Source organism: Xylocopa sonorina, chromosome 1 (genome assembly GCF_050948175.1).
Source record: "Xylocopa sonorina isolate GNS202 chromosome 1, iyXylSono1_principal, whole genome shotgun sequence".
NCBI classification, from domain to species: Eukaryota; Metazoa; Arthropoda; class Insecta; order Hymenoptera; family Apidae; genus Xylocopa; species Xylocopa sonorina.
This window is the reverse complement of record NC_135193.1, coordinates 19514090-19532862: the sequence shown is the minus strand read 5'-3', so window position 1 is coordinate 19532862 and position 18773 is coordinate 19514090. Positions and strand designations below refer to the sequence as shown.

The window sequence follows — 18773 nt, the reverse complement described above, 5'->3', positions numbered from 1 at the left end:
CATCTTAATACGCTGCTGAAAGTTGTATGAACCTTCTATATATATTACTATTCCATGGTTTTGTCTCATCAATAGAAACAAATAATTTTGTCAATCATTTTATAGGTTATATAGCGTGTACCCCTTATTTTTTAATTGTAAACAAAGGTATGAGCACACAAAAAGGAAATTCCAATCGATCGAGACCACAAAAGTATCGGAATCAAACTGTTTTTAAAAATGATCTGCATGACAAGTCACATAAAACGAAGTTTATTAACAATATCGAGATTCTAAATGTATGCGAGAGATGTAAAAAGATAATTGAATGGAAAATTAAGTATAAAAAATATAAACCGTTAAAATCACCTACCAAATGTATAAAATGTGAACAAAAAACAGTGAAGCATGCTTATCATAATATGTGTGCAATTTGTGTCGCACAGTACAAAGTTTGTGCAAAATGTGGTGAGAAAGATAACATTATCGAAGTAAAACCCAACAAGGAGGGGATCGTCAAATTGGACACAGAATTGCAAAACCTTCTCAAAGAATTGCCCGAAAGGAAACGTAGAACATTTATACGTTACATGAATCGTAATGGTATTTGAATTATAATTACCATGTATAAATTGATTGACGTTACTCTTTAAAAAATGGAAAAAAATATGTATTATTTTTCAGTTGCGAATAAGGGAAAGAAAAGTAAGAAAAAAGAAACAGATGAAAAAACAGAAGAAGAGGAAGAAAATAAAACTATAACAGAGGAAGTATCCAGGACAGATTTATTATTCAAATTAAAATCGTTAATAATCAAAGGGGAAGATGATGATGATAATGATGATTTTGGTACCGATGATGATACCGATGGTATTGATTCAGATTCGTTAGAGGGATGAGTTAGAAATGTAAATTTTTGGAAATTAGAAAAAATATATTTTTTATACAAATTACAGGCAATGAAATATAGCACAATTTGATATAACAGAAAACAAAAATGTACATAATTTTGTTAAGTAATATAATTAATTCTCTATTTATGTTAGGTACATTATCGAGTATAAATAATAAATAGAAGTACTTGGAAATTTGTTTCTTTGGAATGTAAAATTGTCATTAACTGTAAAGACTCATCCATAAATGGAAACAACAAGCATTTACAAAACCTTCAATTAAATTATAAGTATCCTCTATATAACATGGAGCATTAATAACTTCGTCTGATTTACAATAAACCGCATACAGGTCCTAAAAATGGTTAACGAATGTTATTATCTTGCTACAATATCAATTCTTATTTCTTAATTTATTTTAATTTCTAAATTTTTCGATAATTTTATGTTCCCCTTGTTATGTTATATCACGATACATATTTTATATACAAAATAAATAGCTAAGTAAAGCGTTATTGTACAAACCCCTCGTGAAGCGTGTAAATCTATTGTCAACATCATGAATACTTGAAAAAAGCTTGGATGTAATATAAGCAGATGAGTAATGTTTCCATCTGGCGTATTAAATTGCTTATGATGCTCTTGATATTTATTTTGTAAAACTTTCGATAAAGTCTGGTACCAAGAAATAGGCTGATTGATAAATGGTCTTAGCCTTGGGTCCATATTTGACAAAGGTTCGACGTGAGCTAAAGAACAAAGTTCAGAAAATTCTGCATAATTCATTGCGGATTTGCTCTCCAGTAATTTGTTCCACAGGAGATGCGTTCTGCACTGCAATGCTCCGCGATCTATCATGTTCATTATATGGGTACGAGCTGCGTCTGCTTGAGACATTATCGTTTGTTGCATTAGCTGTTCGTGTGACGAATAATAACCTAGATAATTAATCGATTCTTGTTGTATTTGGACCAAGTGCGGAGATGCAGAATTTACTGAAACACTCGGAGGATTAACAGTTTGAGTTAATGGAGAATTTGGTACTGGTGGAGGTATCGGTGCACTTGTGTTGTTGTAATTAGTACCAAAATTGGCATTGTATAGTTTAGAATCGCCTTTTTTGTCAGTTGTGTCTTGCTTACATTCTTGATAATTCGACGATGATTCCTTGAAACTATTCGTAAGAGGCTCAGTATAGGTGCTTGTCGATTTCTCGACACTGTATACCGTACGAAACTTTCCTAATTTATTATTTTCCACTTCTTTCTTCGGATATAATTCTCTTTTGCTCGTCAACATTAAATAGTACTTCAAAGTAATCTCTGTTTTTTCTATTTGCGGAGGTTGCACCAAATGTGATACAATAAGGGCAACATCGAAATCATCAGCGTACTTGGTATCCTGTGCGTCGCAATAACTAATCATAGCAGTACTCTTTAAACTTACTAAAACGTATTCACTATCTTTAGAGTCTTGCTGATCGTTTTTCATCTCGAACACACGCATGTTGTAAATCTTCTCATGAGATAATAAATAAGAATATAATGTCCGACCTGGTATCGCTAAATTGGGAATAGTCACAACATCTAAAATATAAAGATGGGTTTAGTGTAACTAATTTAACTTTTACGTGCTTCTTCGCGTTCACTTACCACTATATATAAGATTCCTCGCATAGTTTGGTGCTTTACTGTAATATTTATTAAAATCGTCGAGAAAATGGATGAGATGGTAGCCTTGCTGCACTAACCAAGGACCAGTGCCAGCTATGTACGAATGGATGCAACGTAAATGAAAATCGTATGTAAACGAATGTAGATGCATATTGATTTTAATTTTGTCACACGCATCCAAGAAACTTAACATGAACTGCAACAAGAAATATATAAATATAGTTTAACATTGAAAAGTACTTGACTAAAAATGTAGAAAGATTTGATAAATTTACTTGATTCATTAGCGCGCTGCTGGCTTTTGTTTGAAGCCGGCTGCATTCAATAATATGTAATTTAGCAATGAAAAATGGTTGCGATAAGTGAATTTCAAACAGTAGTACTCCTCCAAGCATTGATTTTTTAAGATAGTAGGATTCTTGCTGAATTTGTCCTTCGGAACTGCAAAGTATCAGTGAACAATATCATTTTCTGATACATTTAAAAATGTAGAATAATAATTTTTTGTATTTTTTACCTTTTATCCTGCGATTCTATTTGTACTGAACTAAAACCTAGCGAAGCTGAATGAAGGTATTGCTTGTATTCAGATAACATTAAACAGCATATTTCTTGATGCCATTTTACTATTTCCGTTTGCTCGTCTTGGCCTTTTTGCGTTTGTTGTGGTAACTGTTGATATATATTAGCATTTGCGCTTAAAGACGAGTCGACTGTGAGGGAATGATCCCTTGTAGCAGCAGATTGTAAGCGCCACGATGGTAAAAATAACAATGGCGTGTGACAAAAATGTATCAAACGAGAATATTGTTTGAATGTATTTAAAGCAGTTGTTGAAATTGGAATATTTGGTGCAACATTACGGTTTTGCCACAGTGCATACAGCTTATTTAAATCTTCTGAAAATTGACAAATAAAATTAGTAAAGAGAAGCAAACTTGTTTCTCCTTGTATTTACCTTTTAATTTTTTCTCGCGACATCGCAAGTCTTGCAAGTCGCAGACTGCTTTCACCGTTGGGTCTATGTTGTTATGAAAGTAATTATTAGGTTTTGTATCGCGCATTGTGTGGCCAATTACCTCATTCCACGAATACTGATTGTGTTTTATGCTTTGCGTTCTACTGTTTACTCTTGTCCAATCTTTTCCATCGTTATGCGGCATAGCAGAAAATTTCGTGAGACTTTCCATGTCCATAATTTGACAATACTGAGAATTCGAATGTTCCCTCGAAAAGTTTGGTCGGTGATGAAATATTCCTAATTTTTGCATTACTATATTCGTAAAGAAATTTGATCTCGATGAGAGCCATGTACCCAAAATTGTAGTCTGCTTTATCAATTTTTCCGATTTCTCCTTCGACCAATTGTACATGTAGATAGTTATCTATAAAAACAATTATTAAGTTATTTATGTACATTATAAAATACTGGTACATTATAAAATTCATACATTATCACTTCGAACTTCAGTCAGCAGTATTCGTTGCCTCGATACGAAGTTAGATTCCAGAATTAAAGGATTAAATTTTTGCAGAAGTTTTTGATCTGCAACAAATAATTATTTTACAAGATACTAGACAATAGCTCGAAAGTATCACTCTTATATAAATCCGTAGAATATATATTTACCTTTGGGGATAAGTAATTCTGGTTGCACTGTATTGCTGATGGAAGCTTTCCACTGATCGACATTTCTAGCGATTAAAATACATTTGGTATAGGTTCCTTGCGTATCCTTAGTAAAATCATATGGCACGTGAAACGGTAAATCTGAATTTTCCGTATTTCCTGCAGAACAATTATTATTGCTAATAGTCGTCCTAGACGGTTCTTCGTTTAATGTATATTTTTCAATGAAGGGCTGCCTATCCTTTAAGACAAAAGCAGTACTGGAAGTGTCTGGTGCTTGACTCTGTATAAGATTTTCCAATTCTGTAATAATTGTAAGTATAGGATGTCTGTGGTTAAGAACTACTTCGTGCTTTTTCACCGACGGAACGCCAATTTCTAATGCGAATTGAAACCATTGTGACAATGTCACGCAGTAGACACTGTGTAACTTCCCTTCTTCACCTGTCTCGAATCGATCATTTGTTGATTCGTGCACTATTCTTGGCAAAGTCTCTGCTTTCACCGTAGCTTGATTTTCTTTGCTCTCGGTAGCTGTCTCTTGGGTATTTTTAGTAAACGGTTCTGTTAAAGGAGTTGACAAGAATTTGTACTCCGTAACGAGGTCCCAAATAGCATGTTTAACGGCGGAAACCAGTTTCTGCAACAAAGATTCGTGATTAACTCTGCCTTGTTTCCAAATTTTGAATTCAATTAAGGGGGGCGATTCTGTCGAGTTTTTATCGTAAACAGACGTTGACACGATGTTCTTGAAATCCTCTACTTTTATCGTTTCTGGGGAGCTGGTTTTCGGGAATTCGCTTCCCGATAATTTAAACGGCTCTCCATGCTCGCCAGTAATTGCTAAAGCTATACAAGCGATTCCTTTGCTTCCACTAGAGTGGCTCTGATTGTAAAGAAAGATACCAGACTCGGAGATCCTTTTTGTAGACCCTTCAAGCTGCGAATAATCTTGGAAATGGTATTCTGTTCTGTTGTCTGTATACTTTGGTATGTACAAAAACTGGAGTATGTTCTGACGCAGATAAAATTCCAATGCAGTTATGTACGATATACAATGCTTCTGTATATTTAATCGTATTATGGACTCTGGAGGTTTCGGTGGTTGAATGAAATGTACATCAGCTGGTGTCAGTTTGCACATTGGATTCCTCGCTAACATAATAGACAGAACTTCTAGAACCGCGTCGTCCAAGCGATTTTGCAACACCTGTACCAAGTCCCGTTTAACTTCCGGCCCCGCGTCAGAAATCCCATGTACCATCAATATAATCGAGTCTTCAGTTTTGTTTAAAATGTTCGACTCTTTCTCGCTGAAGGAACGCACTCTGGGCCTTGTGTCGTTCGACGTGGAATTGTCGTTTATTTTAACTTGTGATAGCGAAACTACGCTGTTGCTCCGAGACACGACAAGCTGTTCGTCGCTTTCCGATAGTTTGTTCTGCAAAGACTTTCCATCGCTTATTTGTTCGTGCAATCTCAAGTAGAACACGTTCTTATTGTTCTCTTGATATACAAACATGTTACTCCGGTTGCTGACTGCGAATCTAGTAAGCACACCGTGCAGAGCTTTTATACCTCGTGATAGTCCTGATCTACCAGGGCCAGTCTTTAATCGTGGATGTAGCCGAAAGATGAATTTCCAAACGACACGACAACGGAACATTCCGGGGGTAAAGTTTTGTATGCTGCTACCAAAGTCATTCGTGTCCGACTTCCAGTTGTAATCCTCGCAGGAATCTGTCTCTAAAAGCTCCGAGCATTTGCTCGTTTTGTGAAGATTTTGCAGAAGTAAATATTGGTTTACTCGGCGACACGTGCTCTTTATTTGGGATACTAACATTTTTTGCGTGTGCCAGTAACTATTTACTTCTGGAGGTATAATTTCTAAAAATCTGTTAATAACACTAATCTTAGTACTCGATAGGATACATAACTCCGGTGATTGATATTTACATTTTAATGTTAAAATTTCTCGTTCGAGTTTCTTGAACCAAGAGACTATTTAAAACTAATGTTCTTACCTACAGTGAAAGTAGACGTTGACATAATCGTTCTCCACGTTCAGAATTAACCAGAAGTTGGGCAAGGAACTTTTGCGATTATCAAGATCTATTAACCATTGATACTTATTCTCAGACACGGTATTTCCTTTGCATTTATCATCGCCATTTGCTTTATCATCGGTTGTATTAATCACATCGTAATAAGCGTAATTACTTTTTGTGCAATAACTGTTGATTTCTGGCCGCTTTTCTTGTTCCACGTTTTCTATCGCGACATCTGAAACCATCCACTGTTTTAATCGTACAAGAAATGAATAACATCAAATGTTTCACGAATAACGCGTACCATTTTTTGCCTTCAATTCTTTTTTCTCGTTCTTAGAGAGTTCCGGAACAACATCAGACGGCATTTGTTGCAAATTCTTCACGAAATAAAACAGATTACCTTCTTGTCGAATGCAGTACTTGTCGATTTGCAGCTTCTTCAGTTCGCTTATAAATTTTGGCTTACTGTCATCCGATGGGAAAACAAAATATAAAGGTACTTTCTCCACTTTGCAACTAAATTTGTCCGTCGATTCCGAAATGTGATTCGCAACGAACTTCAACACCTCTTCATTTATAAAGGGTTGATCCAGAAACGCAGTTGCAGTTTCGTCTTGCAGGAGCCACTCGATTTCATCTCTTAAACTGCTGATGGCGTTATGTTGGTTTAAAGCTAAGTGAGACATCCTCTCTTGGAACAATTCATTTCTGGCATTATTCTCTAAGCTACTCCCACTTTCTGTTCGCAAACTGCCTATAGGCGAACCACTGCAAAATGATGTTGCTCTTAAACCAGAGTATCGTTCCAAACTTATTTCTAGTACTTCTCTCGAGAGATTCAAGCAAATAATATCCAACGTGATCTTCAAATCAGCCACGCTCAAATTAGCTATGTCCCCCTCCTTGTAATCTTCCATCTTTTGCATGATTTCCATAAAACATGTTGGCAGAGATTTAACGGGAATGCTACTAAGACCAGGTCTAGATTGAAATCGAATGGAACAGCTCAGTTGCAAGAACAACGGTTGCTCTCGCCCGTAAATGCTTTTCCTCTGCAAATCGCTGTTGATAGATTCCGTGGAGACGTGTCTTGAAAGTTTAGAGATATTGTTTACGCTTCGAAGTGGCCACGTTGCATTCCCTAATTCAACAATGACGAGTAACACATTTATTTATTCATGTTGTAAAACGTTCATTTTAATTATTCCCCCAAAAAGGGGGAAGCAACTCACCTTTTCCATTAAAACTGCGCGACGCGTAATCAATATTTACCGAACGAAACATAAGATTCCCTATCTCGTCGTCGCTGTCTGATTTTTGAAGATCTGCAAGATCCTGTTACATGTACGATTCATTAATTTGTATAATTGTCTGTTTAAACAGCTGATGTGCTATAGAAACGAACCATTTCATTGTCCGACCAGGATGGCGAGCAATAATAAAATTCAGGATGCGCGGGTACAGGTCTAAAGGCAACCGTAATAATTTTCTCGAACTTTTCCTTGATTAAATTGTGCAGCGGCTCGACTTCATTGCACGCGGATAGGTGCAGTTGGTTCAGCAAGTCTTTGTCCCCCAACTTACTCAAGTGCCTACACACAGATCGTAAGTAATTTGTTATATTAATTTCGATTAGAGTTTCTTCGCATTGTTCTACCGCAGCTTCCATATCGTCGTAAGTAAGCGGCTGCTGCAAAACCAGTGATTTGTAAACTGCAACGACGAAGCAATGACAGTGAGCCAAACTTAACAGCTTGCAGTGCTCCATGAGACTTCGTTGATCTGTTGGGGACAAGAATTATCAATGGAGAACACGAAGTTCGATTCTAAATAGATGAAACGTGCGTCGACATTCTTATTTACCTACCGTTTGCAGTATTGTCCGAGTCCTCGCTTTTCGATTCCGGTGTCGACGGTTTCGAGTTGTAATCGGATTTCAATTCGACGAAATCTTTACACTCTTGCTGGCCAACTTTGAACGTATGATCTTGATAAATATCCTTGTTGTGCGATATCTTTAATTTATCGATTAACGTGTCGATTAACAAAGCCAGCGAGCAATCGTACACGTAGACTGGAATAATCAGAGACTCCTCGGTGTCCTGAAATTTCCTTTGCGCGTCCGTTTCCGTCTTACTGTTCTCGATATACCGATCGTGTAACTTGGACTCGTCCTCTAACGAGGAGTAATCGGTTACATTAATATCCGGAGAAACTTTCAGGCTCGATTGTTTCTCGCTTAGATCCATATTGAATATAACAGACTCGCAATTCTTTTCAGAGTTATTGGCCGCCAGATATTCCTCCGTCTGCGGAGAGGACATAAACAAACGCACGTCTTTCTCTGAGGCGGGTAGGATCGTGATGATCACATGAGTAGTGCTGATTCCCTTTATGAAACACTTCCAACGCGGAGAAGAATTCGGCTCGACATTGAAGGAGTGTTTTTCTGAAATTAGGATACACAGAATGATCCATACGTAAATCTCTATGGTATCAATTACTCATTGAAGACACTGTACGATTAACAAGACCCTTCGTACCTTTTTGAGAAAAGAATGGTAACGGTGGACCACCGATTCGACGTCTGTCGAGTAGCATTCTAGTGAATCTTTGCGATTCGGCTGACGTTAACAAAAGTTCCTTGTTATGCAACTGTTTTATGTGCTCCAAAAAGTTGTCCATCAGTATCTTGTTCGCGCTTCCTCGTCCTTTATCGTTGCTAGTTGTACCTTAAAACGATCATACAGCTTAATTGTACAGAACAGACCAAAAATGAAGTATTACAAGTCGCGTTTTTCTATACTTCTCCCTCTTGAATCGCAGAGGGCTCGATTCTTTAGATTCTTTCGAAGAGTACTTGGAACTAATGTTATATTCACCATCGGCAAACATAGAGAACAACAATTCGGCTTGTTGGCATTTTGGCAGTATGTTTAACGTGTCGAAGGAGAAGTGCATCATGTGTATTCGTTCGTCGATAGTGGACAAACCATCGCACGATTCTTCGACGATGCAGCTGTTGTTTTTTACATTCTTGCTGTATTTCTTCGGCAGTTTGATATCGTGATGCGGAGCTTGTCCGTAAATGATCTCGCTGCTTTTCTCGTTCGGTATTATTTGGCTTAACAAGCTCAAGTACTCCAAAGTTAATAACGCGTTGATGCATTCCTCGTCCACGCGTGCAATCTGGCAACGAAATACAATATCGTTAGGACAATGGCCTCGAAATAAAAATGGTATTAACGTACATTGAACTGTATCGTGGAATGCATACGTTTGGGAGAAGAGTCTACAAATTACATAATTGCCTCACGTAAAATAATATCCACGCTTTTAACCGATTGTTACGGTTGTATCGCATTAGATCAGTATTTTCTGATATCTTACAGATCCTTTCGATCCTTACAGATCGCTTCATCTCATTTATTTGTCCTGCCATACCGATTGTCAGCAACTAATCGCATTGCATTGCTCTTTGTTAAATTTCTAAATCCATCAGAAGAGGACAGCATAGCTCTCGCATGATTTGGGAAGGAAGAAACAACAAAAATAAGAAACTTGGATACCCATGCGATGAAGCGCGGATACCCATGCGATGTTTGTCCATTGTAACATTATATTTATTCATTAATAACGGACTGAATTTGTTCGCAGGTGCAGAACGTACGTGCATGCGTACGCTAATTTCATTTGAACTAATTAAAATTGTTAAGTAACGCAAACGACTCGTACCATTTATTGCGTCGTTAGAACGAGGTGTACAACAATTGTTACAACAACGATAAGAAGAGACACATTACCAGAAATATTTATTTCACCTAACGCAGTACAATCTATGAAAGTTCGATCGATTTAGACAGGGAGACGAATAAATCAAGGAGACGAGCGGTGTAGGTATTTTATTTTGAACGCATATAAAATAAATTAGGTCTAGGGGAAGAAAACGCGTGGGAAATGTAATTATTCTTAACGCGTTCGCATCAGGAAACGAGAATCCTTGTCTTTTTAACAAACATTGCCGTCGTTGGAAAACAAGAATTCTCAATTGATTGAGAAACTAATTCTAACGCGCGTAATTGAAATATTTTCAGCCCATTGCTAAACCAGCCCGATGCGAATGCGTCGAGGAGGACGTGAACGAAATTCTCCAGCGCAGAAAAATGTGGATAACATTATTGCGATGCAGGTAAAACTGGATCGCGGTGAACAATAAATACGCAGTTAAACGTTTCCGCGATAAGAGCGGTTTTGAAGAGATTTTATCGCTATTGCAACACACGGTTGTCCGGCCAGGTATTAAGGAGCGCCAATGGTGCGATACCGCGAAGGCTTCGACTTATCTCTTCGCTCAACGGGCGCTGATACCGCCACGAATGGAAAGATTTTAGCCAGAGCGAAAAGGGCTGAGAGGGGGACGAAGAACATCAGGGATCAGGAGTAAGTTGGAGGAGTTGAATCTCACTTTAAAATCAAAGCGTAGAGACCACTTCTCCACTTGAACCATGACCACCTTTTTCTCTAACATTGCCCCCGTGGGTGTCCTCAGATTCAATTCGATATCGACGAGGCGTCATCCATCTCTTTTTCGCGAAGACGAGAATCAGCAAGACCTTGAGCTGGAAGAGTTAGATCTGGCAAGTTATCAGAGCGCTACTTGCTCACTGCCTAGATCCTCACTTCCAACTGCAAGTCATGCAGATCGCAGAGCCCCGTACAACGCCCGTGCCAAGTCTCAAACCAAGTGAATCAACTTCTTCGGCTCGACTCGTCTAGAGGCGTTACAAGTTTTGTTAGAAAATATTAACCAGTTACATGTCCATTGGGTTTGTAATCTTTACTGAAAACATATCACCTTTCATATATTGGCCCGACATCATCGTTTTTCTTATCTCAATCAAGTTCTCTTCTTATTTACAGCATCTAGGATACTTACTCTAATAATATAAATTTGCTATATTTATTGTATTTAATTGTTATTAAATCTCCACGTGGTATTCACAAATTTTAGAATTCTCAATTTTTGAACTCTTCTCATTTACAGCCTCTAGGATACTTACTCCAGTGACATAATTTTACTATATTTATTGCAGTTAATTATTACGAAATCTTCACGTGGTTCTCACTAATTTTATCGTTTCTTCTTTGAATACAGTTCTCATGATGCCAGGCCAATATTTCCTTAATTAATACTTGACCACCTCTCGCGGTAAAGCGCTGTAGAATTTTGGTCAAGCGGCAGAAGAAGAATTCTATACGGAAAATCGTCACTTGGCTAATTTCACCGGCACTGAATAGCTTTCCCCGGAAGAATCGATAACAGCTACTTCTCTAGACGTGTATCAAAAAGACTCATCACTGGCGATACGTTCCACTCACATAAAACTGCGAAGACGATTTGTGGTAACTGTACCGATATACGAACGATAGAAAATCGGTTACATAAAAAAAAGTAATCAGTACACTAATAAACAGTCGACTGACGTTGGGCTTTATATATACCTGAGTTAACTGATAGAAAAATCTTGTTCTGAGTACCCTCATCGATATCGAAGCCCCACCTCGGCAATGATAACGACACGTAGTGATAGACAACTTTATTCAGACACATATTCCTTCTTATTTTAACCAGATACTACATTTATACTTCACCGTTCTTTTCTTTTCGTTTTTTTTTTATTTTCTTCCAAATTCAATCTCTAATTCTCTGCCTCAAAGGGTATATTTCGCTGGAAAAAAATTCATGTATCTTCTTATCGTTTATTATAATATGCATGCACGTACGTTCTTCCTATTTATCTCAAGCTTTAATAGTCTCATTTAAATGGTCAAGCATAGAGATTCCTAATTTTGGGGTTCCTCTTCAGCCTTTTTACAAAGGATGATCGAGTACAGGTTTTGAAGAAGAACTAGTGGGTGTGGAACACCTTGTAGATCTATATATATATATATAAATTGCTACATTTTTTCATCATTATCAACGATTATTACCTTGATACAAGATCTTACGTAGCAGGCAAGAAAGTTACCATTCTGTTCAGAAATGTTAAAGGAAGTATAAAATTTCTGTTTTATGTATTTAGATATTTTTAAAGATATTATAGAGCTGATAATAATTATTGTTAATTTATTCAATTGAAAGACAATGCTAAATAATAATTCAAATATTGATTTGTTTGGGACTTGCTTGATATGCAGAGACCAATTTTGAAAATTTTCAACTATTAGCTAATGTTAATTATTTTTCCAGCAATTGTCTCACAGAGTGAACGATAATTGTTGCCAGGTTGTCAACGAATATTTAATTAACAGCTCCAATAAATCAATTAATTGTTTATGATATATCAATAAATGCACCTTGAAGTTTGGCCTTTTAACGATTAGGAATCACTTTCCAGGTAATGAAAACCTAGATAACGTTTATCTCGCACGTCCAGTATATTTCTAAAGTAAAAGAAAAAATCTCACTTTTTAGTTTTATTATAGATAAGACAAGAAATCGAAAAAAATAGAAATAATATTTGAGAATAAATACATGCAATATAAGAGTTATAGATTTTGTTCTCTTTTTATTTATTGCGTATCCCACCTTGTACCTGCTTCCTAGTGAAAATCTAAATATTTAACATTTTTTAATGTCCATTACTACATATATTATAGTACGTATATCAGAGACAAGAGAGCTGTGCAAAAATCAATTTTTATTTGCCTTTGCTCAGTGTGAAGAAACGAATATCGATAGAATTGAAACAAAATTGTATTACACTTTGAATCGAACAGTTTCAAATGGAATCGATAACGCTGCGGTATGGTCATTGGCAGACAGTTAAAATAAAATCTTATCCCGTATATTTTTGAAGAACAACGTTCTAGGTATATCATTTTATGTATTAACATCATAATCAAAGAAAAGATAAGATTAAAGATAAATTAAACCCATTCACGTTCGATATTAAATGCGTTTGATATGGATAGAAATTATTTTGATACAGTTATTTTAAATGTTAACGAATAAAATGTTTCCTTAGAAAGATCTCCTAAGCTTCAAATGAAATTGAAAAGTGGATTCAAATTTTCAATGCAATCATTATCTCAGTAATCTCGATTATTACAAATTCCAATTATATTTTAGTGACTTCTGTTTCATTATAGGGCAACATTAGAATTTATTATGTTCGAACGCAACGACAAGCATTTTAAACAGAATTTCCTGTGAAATAAAGCCAATGATTTGTTAAATCCATTTTACTGATAACATTTCGAAAGGGAAAGATTATCAAGCATTCTTAACGTATCGCTGAGCAAATAATGTTACGAGGACTACATCTTCACAAACGGAAAAGGTTCGACCCATTTCTACCCTAAGCGATGTTTATCTAAATTTTACAATAGAATTGTTGCTCTCAATAAATATTTCACGATCTCGTCTCTTCAAGAATTTTCCTTTCCGAGTGAAATGGAGGAGGAAACGAGAACTAGTGATAAAACAAATGGTGTAGATAACAACGACACGAATGTATACCAATCGTTTTCATCCTGATATTACGACTTCTTACAACAAGTTTACTTTGCGCTCTGAAGTCGCTATTCCTTCTATTCCAAACGAATAAAACGGATTCCCAAACCTATGCATTCTAAATTATAAGTAAGAATGATCTAAAAGTTATCGCCTGTTCTTAAGATAAAAAAAAGAGAGATAAAATATTGCGATCATTTTCATCCGTGATATAAATAAAAAGAAACAAAATATCATGATAATGACAAACGATCAGAAAAATATTAGTAATTTAGCTTAATCGATTATGTTATTTGTATGAAACGTATACCGTACTCACCGCATCTGGAATCTCGTGATATTGCAGAGAGTGCATGTACGTTGCTGTAGATTGTACGGGTAGCTGCGAAAAGCCAGACTGAGGTTCGATCCAAATTTCAGAGATAATCTGAAAATCGCCAGAAGCTTCAACATCTTCCATGCTTACTTCACCATCTGCAGTACCTAATGAATACACGATACAGGTTCAATGGATTTATTAAAACATTTATACCGTTCAAACACGGAGAAACGTTTGAAGAAGAACGAGCTAAACGCGCGATTGTTTCGTCCACAGAATTATTTTTATTATTAACAGCAGTTTTACCTTCGTCAGTATCCTCTTCTGACGCACTATCGCGTTCCAATGTTGTATTCGACATAACATGCGGTGGAAACAATATGTACTGGATAATACACGGGTAAGATGTATCGTTCTCACCAACACCGCGCATTTGTACCTCGAGAACCATGTTCACGATACCCGCCGCTGAGTATGTAAAATTGAAACCCTCAGCTAAACGCATTCTGATACAAATAGATAAAATATATTCCTATGTTATATCGTAATAACGTTCCTAAGTGAAATAGTGGTAATTACTTTGTGATCGTAGAAAGAATCCTAGCGATCGCGGTTATATTCAATCTTGGCAATATAATTCCAGGAATAGTTTGCACGAACGGTCGTTTCACGTGCCAAAGCCATCGGTTGTGATATAAATATCTGGACAGACTAGTCGTCAGAGTTCCTCCTAACATTGGCGTGACTCTTGTCGAAGTCGTTTGAGTTCCATCAGGAAATACAATCGAATTCAAGTCAGCTGGCATCCGCTCGTATCTGATTAGAATTTTTTCCAAAGACTTGTGGATGATAGTACAAGAAGGTGTTTCTTTTTGTTCTGTTGGTCTGTTTGGTAAAGTAAGCTTGGATAACCGATCTAGAAGATCGACCACAACGTTATGCCGAACAACTCCTTCTGTTCCAGCTGCGAATGCAATATTCAGAATTACACAAAGAGCTTTGCAATTGATACGGATTAATGAGAACGAAACAGGTGGTTTGTCTGCTTCCCGATAAATGAATTGTACATATGTATGATTTTCAACAAGTACAAAGGTTGCCCAATTTTTTAACATGGCATAGAGAACGGCGGCAGCTTGACGACTCTGAACACATTGAAAACGACCACTTTGATTTGCTTGATGTAAGTGCCTAGGCAATGGCCTATCATGGGATAAAATTAATGTTACTCTCTGTGTGTGCATCCAACGAGCCCATTGTAACGGATTCAAAGAGACTACAGGCTGCCAGATTTGACCAAATTGTGGGCAAGCTGCGTCACTGGAAATAAATTAATAATCTTAACGTTTACTTACGCAAATTATACTTTGACAGTAACAGATATCCAATTACATCTACGAGCATACCTGAGTTGCACTGTACTAGGTGAAGGATAGGCCGATAAATAAAAGACTGGCATGCCACTCCTAATAGTATCTGGTACACTATACCATGTCCAACCACATTCTGGGAACCAGCTAAAATGTGCAAGCATACTATCACTCTCTGTTAAAGATGTTAAAGTTGCCCAGAAACGATTTACAACGCCCTGCCGATATTGCGACTTCAATGGTTTCTTAGACAAACACGTGATATCGTGTAAAAATTCATAAGGCGCTGCAATAAAATGTTTCTCATTTCCTTTAGACTAACGACTAAATTTTTTAGAAAATGTTAACAAATTTTGCTTCAGCTTACCTTCTATCGTGATTGCGTACTGTATCGTATTTGATGCAGATAATGATTTCGTTGACCAAGGACATGTTACTATGTATTCTAATAGAACACTAGACTTCCACAATAGTACGAAGCAAATTTCAAGCACCTCGTCCCTCACATTGGCACGTTTTATCAAGTATCCCTCTCGAAGGCGACAACATAAAAGACTGCTCAATGTACAAGTAACTTTATCCTCGATCTGTTTCTTCTGTAGCAGTTGAGTTGATTTTTGTTCATAAAATAATACGTTTTTCGAATGCCAATTTGTATAATCTGGTACGTTATTGCAACAGATTTCACGATACAGTTGCCAGCATAAAAAGTTTTTATGATAAATGTTCATTTCTGTTTCATTTAAATGAACCTGTACAAATACAAATTAATTTATAATACACATTTATATAGTGCACGTGTTCATTTGTAATTACTGTAGTATTGGTAGGAGTTTATAACTCATACAGAGCTGGCATATATCCAAACGCGTGCGCACACGACACACACACACGCACGGTGCATTTAAATAAAAGTATATAAACAACGGAATTAAATATTACGTACAGGATATGGAATGAAAGACATATAAGTACCCAATGTAGCTCTTGCAATGAAATGTAATAAATCTTGATATGGAACTAATCCATCAGCGCAGTGTGGATGATACGTACTTCCAACATGCAAAAAACTGCAGGCAATTGTTGTCGCGCGTAATTGTTGTATGACGGTGTCTAAGACGTGAACATCGGTATTCCCTACGATACCATCTGTCACGATTATCATATCTAAAAAAGAAAAATTCCATATTATTTCTTAAACTCTTCATTTTTTATTATCATTGCCTAAGATAATTTTTCTTAAAGAACGTCATAAATATTAAGTACGTTCTATATTCTTAAAGCTTACGTGCACAACTGTGTTCCGGTAGTAAAGCAAGCGCTAGCATTCCATATCGTAACATGTTAGCAAAGCTCGACTCTGGTGAAATTATCGAATTATTAACAACGCAAGTACTATTATTTTTATTTAAACAAGCATTGTTTTCCTCAAAAAGTCCACCGACTAAACGTTCACTTTCGGCTCTTATGTTTTCCAACTGTTGGCTAGCTATAGAAGTAACATTTGCTACCTTCTCTTCCAATATATGAAGTTGGTTCTCTATGAAATTCATAAGTTGATTTACATTGTCCAATGTTACTAGCCAACCTTGTACCAACACTTGTTGCGCGGGACTCGCGAAGAACGGTGTATGAGCTATTACAGTTACATAAATTTCTGGTTGCATTATCCTTTTGCTGCCCGGTACTGTGAACTGCAACAATAATTGATTAATTGTCTGTGTTTATTACTCGTACAGAGTCTGTATATTTCTATTACGACTGTATGCATGTATATAACAAATAATTACTCACAGGTCTGATAATACTTTCCAAGAAACGTTTGGTTGCCATGTACACTTCATCTATGACTATTTCACCATGCTGTATATCCTATATAACGGGAGCTGATATAAGTGAAAAAGTAGCTTGTAATTAATATTGTTACAAGTTGAAAAAATACTTACCACGGTTGCAAGCGAAGGACTCAAATCTAGATTGAACACAATCCTATACTTGTGCGCTAAGAATATAACCGAAGTTGCAGAAGTTACTTTATAAAGATATTGATGACTCGTTTCAGGAGACCAACAGTCTAGTTTACTTTTTGGCAGTACCGATACAATTTCCAGTTCCGCTGCTTCTTTACTCTTAAAACTTGGACACTGAACACTTATCACCGTATCTAAATGCTCCAACATCCATTGAGCCCTTACATTGCGAGATATAGGAAATCCCTTCTTCATTAGCAGAAAGACGGTGTCTGCCTCTAGAATTACTTTCTCCTGTAACGATACAATATTTCAGCATTTTATTTAAAATATATAGAACTACTTTAAGTTCGATATCACTGTGTAAACTTCTCAGGTGAAACTATTCAAACAACATGCAAAATTCTTTATATCGACAATGAGTAATAGAAGAAAATATTATAACATAATCATCGATATAAAGTTTATAATATGATTACCTCAACTTTAGTAGAAGCCATGATGTTCACCTTTATTTATTTATACGTTAACTGTTATTAATAGAAAAAATTCACTTTATCACATATCGCACTGCGGCATAACAGAAAATTCATCTTGACACGTTTAAATAGATGGGCAAATTAATTAGTGGGTATTTTTACACACAACTGTTCAAAGGTTACATTATTAACATTGACTCGAGTGTTCGTTTATATATAAAAACAATAAAAGAACGATATAACCTTAAAAGAGACGAGCGAGACAATATAACCTTAACTAAACTGTATAAACACTAAACGTATCATATTACTTATTCTTTCATTTTCTATTATTGCCCTCATATTAACTGTTAGCATATAATTTATGATTGAAAATTAACTAACTATTTAAATATAAATAGTACAGTGAGAATAAAAGAGACGTAACTATAACTTTAAAAATACGCTACACCATATTGCGATTGTATGGTAATATTAATAAAACATTGGTAAAACTGTTCGCCAACACGAATTCTGCGAATAGTATAGTAATTTGATCGCATATGAAAATTCAACTCCATATATTAAGCGCATGTGTTATTTCATATTTGTTTACCAGAATTATCTACAATTAATGTACAGTAAATATAGTACAGTTACGAATAGTTAAATGGAACATAATTTCGTTTATATTTTGCCGCGAATTTCGAACGGAAGTTGAATAAATCATATATCTACCGAGTGATCCACTCAAGATATGATTGCGCATGCGAAACCTCATAATAATTAATCACTACATAATCACATTGCGTGACAATTATAAAATTTCATCTCAATATTTCGTAGTTTCATTCTTCTACGACTTCCATCTCTGCAGAGTGTGCTCGAACTAATAGCGCAGCGTTATCGACTGC

At 36.1% G+C, this 18773-nt stretch overlaps 2 protein-coding genes across 2 annotated transcripts; one reads left to right on the top strand and one right to left on the bottom strand.

Annotated features, from left to right (window-relative positions):
- The first annotated feature begins 76 nt into the window (after positions 1-76).
- On the top strand, positions 77-1284 carry LOC143423108 (uncharacterized). Its single transcript, XM_076894191.1, has 2 exons — positions 77-582; positions 664-1284. The coding sequence occupies exons 1-2, from the start codon at positions 150-152 to the stop codon at positions 876-878; spliced, it is 648 nt and encodes a 215-aa protein (XP_076750306.1). The 5' UTR covers positions 77-149; the 3' UTR covers positions 879-1284.
- Positions 1089-18190, bottom strand: LOC143422976 (KICSTOR complex protein SZT2). The gene is made up of 25 exons (XM_076893996.1): positions 17881-18190; positions 17378-17695; positions 17226-17303; positions 16720-17125; positions 16378-16598; positions 15799-16183; positions 15468-15717; positions 14641-15381; positions 14368-14567; positions 14062-14225; positions 9109-9415; positions 8770-8958; positions 8094-8675; positions 7632-8008; positions 7459-7561; positions 6528-7367; positions 6200-6458; positions 4176-6070; positions 3997-4091; positions 3504-3930; positions 3063-3444; positions 2821-2986; positions 2525-2741; positions 1398-2458; positions 1089-1227 (listed from the first exon to the last, which is right to left on the bottom strand). The coding sequence occupies exons 1-25, from the start codon at positions 17899-17901 to the stop codon at positions 1096-1098; spliced, it is 9816 nt and encodes a 3271-aa protein (XP_076750111.1). The 5' UTR covers positions 17902-18190; the 3' UTR covers positions 1089-1095.
- Positions 18191-18773: the final 583 nt, after the last annotated feature.